The sequence below is a fragment of the Vipera ursinii genome, assembly GCF_947247035.1.
Source record: "Vipera ursinii genome assembly, chromosome: 1".
NCBI lineage: Eukaryota > Metazoa > Chordata > Lepidosauria > Squamata > Viperidae > Vipera > Vipera ursinii.
The window spans coordinates 330,341,527-330,349,558 of NC_139512.1; the positions used below are offsets into that span (position 1 = coordinate 330,341,527).

General features: G+C 39.7%; 1 protein-coding gene across 1 annotated transcript; it reads left to right on the forward strand.

Annotated features, from left to right (window-relative positions):
- Window positions 1-286: 286 nt before the first annotated feature.
- FAM167A (family with sequence similarity 167 member A) lies at window positions 287-7,732 on the forward strand. The gene is made up of 2 exons (XM_083348463.1): window positions 287-712; window positions 6,973-7,732. The coding sequence occupies exons 1-2, from the start codon at window positions 335-337 to the stop codon at window positions 7,234-7,236; spliced, it is 642 nt and encodes a 213-aa protein (XP_083204589.1). The 5' UTR covers window positions 287-334; the 3' UTR covers window positions 7,237-7,732.
- Window positions 7,733-8,032: the final 300 nt, after the last annotated feature.

Genomic DNA, 8,032 nt, shown 5'->3' on the forward strand with positions numbered 1-8,032 from the left:
ACATCACCAGATAGCTGTGCAACATCTCTTAGCTAGATGTTTTTTTAGGCTGAAGTATTCAACTTCCATTTCTTCTCAAGTCAAGCCATAGAAGGAAGTTCTGATTGCATGTTTGTTCTTTTTTTAATGGTTCCTGGCTGAATCAAACAATATGTCTTTGTTTTTCTGCTCAGATGGTTGGATGAAAGGAGCGTCTTGAATTGGGAGGGGTGGAAGAAACTGCTGTGTGCCCAGGAAGTTCTGAGGAGCAAACCTTTATTCGAATGGTCCTGCCTGCATCTGGGACTCTACTGCAAAACTTTCAGTGGATGTTTCTGATTATCCAGCAGAAAGGATGGCATCCATGCCAAAAATCCAGATAGAAGAAATGCTGGATAGTGTGGATGATAAGGCTGAAGGTGGTCCTCCATTTGATGATCATCTGCGGAATCTGAAAGCCCTGACAGAGAAACTGAGGCTGGAAACAAGGAGGCCTTCGTATTTGGAGTGGAAAGCTCAGCTGGAAGGACTGGCTTGGAAGAGCCAGCCCAAACTTCCTGAGGAGGACATGGAGGGCCAAGAGAAGAAAGCGACAGAGGAAAATGTTTCTTTGAGAGAAGTGCAGGTTCATATCAATGGAAGCTCTTCCAGACAGCCAATTTTGCTTGTCCCGGAGAAAGTGTGTGGCTTTGGAAGCATTGATGAAGCATTAAATTGGCTCAGGAAAGAGTTGGTAAGTAATTTCCTACTGTTTTTTTTTAAAAAAAATATTTATTACCAGAACCTCTATGCATGTTTTAGGATTACAGCTGAAAAGACAAAAGTGAGATCTATTCCTGGCAATAATGATTTTTTTTAAAAAAACTTTCTTTTCCTCTTTCTCCTAGTTCTGCTTCTCTTTCCAATTCCTTCCCCAAAAGCACAAGGCAGCTTGCTATATGCTTTCACAAGGTTTCTGGAAGATTAATAGATCCTGACTTCAACAAGACATTGAGCAGGAGAATCATAATTGTGAGGCAGACATGGCAGCACTAATGTAGCTGCCCTATAGACTTGCTTGACTTTCAGACAGTTTGAACGAGGGATATATTATAATGGACCATTGTGGCTTACTTATCTGATGCAGCTTGTTATTCACATTCAAGAAGCAAGAGCAGGACACACACATGCCTATGCCTTGCTTAGATTCTGTTTTTAGAAAATGAGAAAGTGGGGAAAGATATCATTTAGACTCATTTGAAACAGTCAAGGAAAAACTTAATTTTTTTTAAGGCATATTTCTTTTTTGCCTCATTATCTGAGTATTGCTTTCAATCACTTGGTGAGCCATATAGCAACAAGGTTAGGCATGTGATGCTCCAAATAGGTGAATTAGTAGATTGCATCCCATGATAAACTTCCCTACCTTACATGGGGAGGAGAAATCTGTTCGTGTGACTTAAATAAAATCACCCAGTTCCAAGAGGGAGCAGCTGTTTCTACCTGATCAAAAATATCTTCCACATCTTCAGAAGTATTATTTCTCCAGATCCTATAGATCCTACCATAATATGCAGGACCATTTCATCATCAGATTGGAAGTAGAGATTGTGATTAAAATGCTACCTTCCCTAGTTGTGATGGAAATGTTTATAGAGCCATGAGCTCAAACGGGGGGGGGGGGGAGACAAAAAGAATAAGCAAAATACTTTTTGAATTTCTACATATAGCCTATACAGTTATTCCATGTAGCAAGATGAGAGATGATTCTGTAAAGCTAAAAGGAAGCACTAATCCTGGAATCAATGAGATAGAAAAAAAACAGGGCCACATCTGAGACTTATTTTTTTAAAAAATAGTTTCAAAGGCCTTTTTCTTTTTCTTTTTTTTAAAGTAGTGGTTCCAATAAAGGAGAATATTTGTAGCTCAGGGTTGAAATGAGGGGTCCTTGGTGCTCTCTGAGCTCGGTTGTTTTTTGCAGACATTTCATTACCCAAACTATGATGACGTTACCTAGTCTGGGTAATGAAACATCTGCAAGACAACAACCAAGCTCAGAGAGCACCAAGGACCCCTCAAAGTAGTGATTACTATCCAGATGGAGTGAAAAGTTATAATAGAGCCTTGTCAAATTACATAGGTAAAGGTAAAGGTTCCCCCGCACATGCATGCTAGTCGTTTCCGACTCTAGGGACCGGTGCTCATCTCCGTTTCAAAGCCGAAGAGCCAGCGCTTGTCCGAGGACGTCTCCGTGGTCATGTGGCTGGCATGACTAGACGCCAAAGGCGCACGGAACGCTGTTACCTTCCCACCATAGTGGTTCCTATTTTTCTACTTGCATTTTTACGTGCTTTTGAACTGCTAGGTTGGCAGAAGCTGGGACTAGTAACAGGCGCTCACTCTGCTACACGGCACTCAGGATTCGACCCGCCAAACTGCCGATCTTCTGATCGACAAGCTCAGCGTCCTAACCCACTGAGCCACCGTGTCCCTATGTCAAATTACATAGACCCTAGTAAAATGAGAGAGAGAGAAAAGGGAAAGGGAAGGAAAGACATGTTTTTTCTTCCCTTCAAACTTGAATCCTCTCATCTAAATCAAACTACAGAAAGGAATTCTTACAGTATATAAAGTGCCATGCAATCCTACATGCTTCCAGCAGTCTCATGGTGAGCAAGGGCTTATTCGTTACCAAGGATTACACTGTTGTTTCAAAATGGGGATATGGTCATCAGGCAGATAGCTTTAAAAGCTGGCTGGGGAAGAATTAATGGAAGGAAGTTAATTCCTTTAAGTCATGGGAGCGAAGTAGAATTTAGAGTTCAAAAGATGTGCATTTTTGAATACCAGATGCTGCAGGAAAAACCTAGGAAAAGGATTTTTATCCTAGTTTTTTCCCCCCTGATGGTCCTCCTAAAAACATTTGGGAATGTAATGTTGTGCTGCTGAGTTAGAACTGGAGAGACTGAAGTTCAGATTTATCCACAATTATGAAAGTTCACTGGGTTCATTGGGTGACTTAACGTCAGGCACCCTCTTAGTATAAAATTGACCTAAAGAATTGTGTGAAAAAGTTGGAGGAACATTATGTGCAATGTGTGAAGCTGTTGAATGACAGGCAAGCTATCAATCTAGCAAATTTATGAATAAAATTAACTATACTGGCCAATCATTGTTTCAGTTTGGCAATAAATTCTTCTTATTTAAACTTGTTACAGTAAGTGTGCATTAAGGGGGGGGAAAACCATGATAAGCATGATAAAGAAAAAACAACACAAAAATTCATTGACGCTCATTCTCCATTTTATTTTCATGCAGTTTGATTGGGTAGTGTTTTCCACATGCTGTTTCTGGAAGGAGGAAAGCTTCTTCTATTCAATAGAATTTTTATTGAGGGAAGGGGGTATCCAGACATCATAATTTTCAACATGAAATCTTCCCATGCTTTTTCATCATTGCTTCCATGTTTTTCTTACTAAAGAAAGATGGAATAGCTTATACAATAGCTTTTGACTGAATGAATGCCAGGAACTATCTGTCAGAAGCACTCCAAGTCACACAAACAGAGGATAAGTTGATCTGGGAAAAATGGTGACAAGGAAAAAGAATGTAGAAGAAACACAGGGATGCATTCATTCATTCTTCTTCTTCTTCTTACATCCTCTTCATTTAAGGAATCTTTCTTAGAAACCCAGAAAGAGATTGGAGAAGATTTTATGCTTTAGCCAACTTCAGAGATCAACAATGTGTACGTATCCCTGTGAAATTGGAACCATTATTTTTCTATCCCTGGATATTTTTAAATTCCCTAAAGAATATTTTACTATGCAAGAAGCTTGCTAGTTATCCAGGCTACCAGAAACTAAACATAAGTACTGAATATGGGATGAGATCCAGCCATGCCATCTTTCTCCTCATTGTCCAAGTAATTCTTCTGTCAACCATCCCAAGCTTTCTCTTGTGCCCTTTATCAGCAAAATACCAGCCTCTTCCCTCCCACTTTCAACCTCTCCATTTTTATTTTACTAGAGTACAAAAAAGTCTTCTCACCCTGAAGGCAGAAAATTCTTGAAGGCAAGAAGCTTTATCTCCCTGGGAAAAGTTTGATGCTATTGGACTACAGCTGGTGAAAAACTGATCCTTATAAGAATAAAGGAGGGAGGGGGGGATCAGTACAGTAAAAAAAAATCTAAAAATAAAAACCATGTTGTAAAGCCACAAAGACACAGAAGTGGCCTGACAATATGGATTAACTTTGATCCAATCTGACATTCTGCTTTTACCAACAACCACTTAGAAAGAAAAAAAGGATAGCTACCAAGCATTTAGCATTTCAAGAAAGATTGCCTTTGAAATGTGATCCTATGTAATCATATTTATTATTTGTTAAATCTCCAAGCCAGTCATCAGACTCTTTAGCAGCTGTCTAAAATGAAAAGTGATTCTTTTCAAGGAAGATTTTCACCAAGTTCTCCTTAACAAGATTTATTAAGATGAATAGCTTCGGGTTATACTCCAGCAACTGAAATATTTTCAGTTTAGAATCAATATATATCCATGTATGCTAATAGGGAGAGTTTCTTTCTCCCCCCCCCCCCAATAGCCTGCTTGTAATCTGCTGCGTAATCAGGTCCCTTCACTGACAATAGGGAAGATTGCAACTGGCTATTTATAAAACAGTCTCCAGAATATTTATCAATTATTTATTGGTCAATTTGAGGTATTATCCATCTCACCCTCAGAGTAACCGGACAGTGTATAGTAAATTTATCTTTTTTTATCAGGAAAGGGGCACCCATTGTTTGATTTTTTTTAAAAAAAAACTATTTAAAAACAATCTTACAATTTCAGGGTACAAATGACCTTTCCCTGTCTTGAGAATCTGTCCAAATTTTTCTGCAATGGATTTTTTTCATTAATAGAAGAAGAAAATTTATTTATTTATTTATTTATTTATTTATTTATTTATTTAACCTTTATCCCACCTTTAAAGGTGGGTTGGGGTGTGAGAGAGTAACTGGTCCAAACTCACCCGGGCGGTTTTCATGCCCTAAGTCAGGATTAGAACTCCTGATTTATAGGCAGCACCTTTCACGCTATGCCAAACTGGTTTTATATTGGTTAAATACATAGATTTTAATCCTATTAATTTTATCTATTCACTGTTATTTAATTTTAATCAAACCAATACAATCAAATTTGTACTAGCCTCACCCACCTCAAAGACCATTTGCATTTCTTGTTCTGAGGCGTTTGCATTCGTTGTGTCTTAATTGATTCGGATGGGAGATCTTTGGAATTTGTTCATGAGACATATTTTGTTTATCTCTGCCATCCTCTCTGCAGGTTTTGCCAACAGTTTCCCAGAGCAAGAGCAGGCAAAGGCAAAACATTAGGGAGAGATTCCTCAGGCACCAATAAATATTATTATTCTGCTGGCCTGACACTTTTTGAAAAAATATATCTTTACTGATGGAATTTAATGTGCATTGTTCAAATAGTTTCAGAGACAGCATTTGGGAAATGCATAAAAATTGCCTTCAGTAAAGGAATATTTTCTAAAAGCTTCTCCAAAGTTTCAGTCATGGAGAAAAGAGCCCAATTATGTGAATGAGGCAACAGGAACATCAATTAAATCCAACAATAACTATCTTTGGTGGCCACTAGGTGGCAGACCTCCAACAGAGATAAATGGTACACTTGTAAACCAAATGTTATCTGTAGGCAGTATTGCAATCATCATTATCCAGAGTTTTATTAAGGTTTTTGAGTAGCGTAGAACATTGTGGAAGGGTGAGGATTGGTTTTGTTATTAGTTAATTAAATCATGCATTAAGATATAGCTAAATATTTATAGGTTCTTGTCTGTGTGGCAGAAAATAGAATATCTTTCAGATTATATACTTTATATGGGAGCAGCAGTGTATGTAGGGAGGGTTACAGATGTTAAAATAGTCACAGCAAAGCAATCAAAGCCTCATCCCTCGGTATGACCATGTGACACAACACAGGTAGTCTTCAACGTAAACTATTCATTTAATGAACTTACAACAGCACTGACCAGTTTTCATACTTAAGACATTAGTTACATGATAAAAATTCAGGTGCTTGGCAACTGGCATGTATTTATGACAGTTGCACTGTCCCGGGGTCATGTCTGTAACTTTCCCAACCAGCTTCTGACAAACAAAGTCAATGGGAGAAGTCAGATTCACTAAACAACTGCATGATGCACTTAACCAGTGCAGCAATTCATTTAACAACTGTGGCAAAAAAAATATATATCATAAAATGGGGAACAACTCAATTAACAAGCGCCCTGCTTAGCAACAAAATTTGGGACTTAATTGCAGTCATAAGTTGAGGACTGCCTGTACAAAAAACAGTCTAGCTTTGGCCATGTTGCTGCAATTGCCATCTTAGTTTTTTGTATTCCCAACCCCCCCACCTTAACCCCAACCCCCCCCCCCACACACACACATATACACATGTAGAAAGTGTGGAGGTAGTCCTCAACTTGTAATGGGAGCCTGCCCATTACAATTGTAACTTGTGGTAAGCATGAAATAGGTCACACACAAGAACATGTCAGGGACAAAGGCTTTCCTAGACTTATACATAAGGAATTTTAACTATGGCAGCATTGACGATGAATTTGTTGTTGTTGTTGTTAGTTGCAAAGTCGTGTCCGACCCATCGCGACCCTATGGACAATGTTCCTCCAGGCCTTCCTGTCCTCTACCATCTTCTGGAGTCAATTTAAGCTCACGCCTACTGCTTCAATGACTCCATCCAGTCACCTCATTCTCTGTCGTCCCCTTCTTCTATTGCCCTCAATCTTTCCCAGCATTAGGCTCTTCTCCAGTGAGTCCTTCCTTCTCATTAGGTGGCCAAAGTATTTGAGTATGAATAAGCCATCTTATTTTCAATGCAATCTCTTTGCATCTTTTCGTCTCCTCCTGATTTGATGGTCCTCTGCCACCACGTCACGCCTTTCCTGCTTTTGTGTTCCAGATGGAAATGCGTCTCCAGGATCAGCAGCTGGCTCGACAGCTCATGCGCCTGCGCAGTGATATCAACAAACTCAAGATCGAGCAGACCTGCCATCTCCACCGGCGGATGCTGAATGATGCCACCTATGAGCTGGAAGAGAGGGACGAGCTCTCTGATCTCCTCTGCGATTGCCCCCTCACGTCCTCCTTCAGCCTTTCCACACCACTCAAGCTCATTGGTGTGACAAAAATGAACATCAATTCCCGCCGCTTCTCACTTTGTTAAAATGGGAGGAATGGGCACAGGAAGTGCATGGGATGGGAGATATCTTCAAGACCCAAGAGAAGAAGCTCCCATTGTTTGGTTGGGAGATAGGCACAACAAGAGAGAAGAGAGAGTAAAGGGGTTCTTCCATTGATCTAATAGGAGTGGGCTGTGGTGCCAGTCAAGATAGTGTCCAGAAGAATTTGCAGACAGGTGTAGAATAAGAACAATGAGGCTACCCAGGACAGGAACTAGACCACATCAAAGTCTAACTCATACAGGCAGAAGCATCCCCTCTCTTCAGTGATTAGAACAAACTTATCCCAAACCATGTGTTGACCTGGAGGCTCCCTAACTGAGAACAATACAGGAGAAACATAGCTAAAAACCATTAGGGAAGCCTTTTGGGCCCATTCAAATTGAATAATAAGAGAGATGAAGAATTCATGTTGCTACAAGGAAGAAAGACCACTCCGTGGTGGAGGGGAGCTAGCCAGAAAGTATTATGTATTATCTATAAAAGCATTTCAGTTTAGTTTTTGTCAGTGTGATGCAGCAGGTAATATGTAGATACAGTTGTTTATGGAGATTCTCAGCCATCCAGGTCATCGTTGTCCCAAAGGTGCTGTTCAAAAGGCAACTGGACTTTCTTGTTTTTTTTCCTTGAGAATGTTTTGCTTCTCATCCAAGAAGCTTCTTCAGAACTCCAGAACTGAAGAAACTTCTTGCATGAAAAGCAATACTTTTTTAAGAAAAAAAAACCCAGGAAAGTCCAGTTGCCTTTTGTAGATACAGTTGTTGGTTTGCTTCTATGACC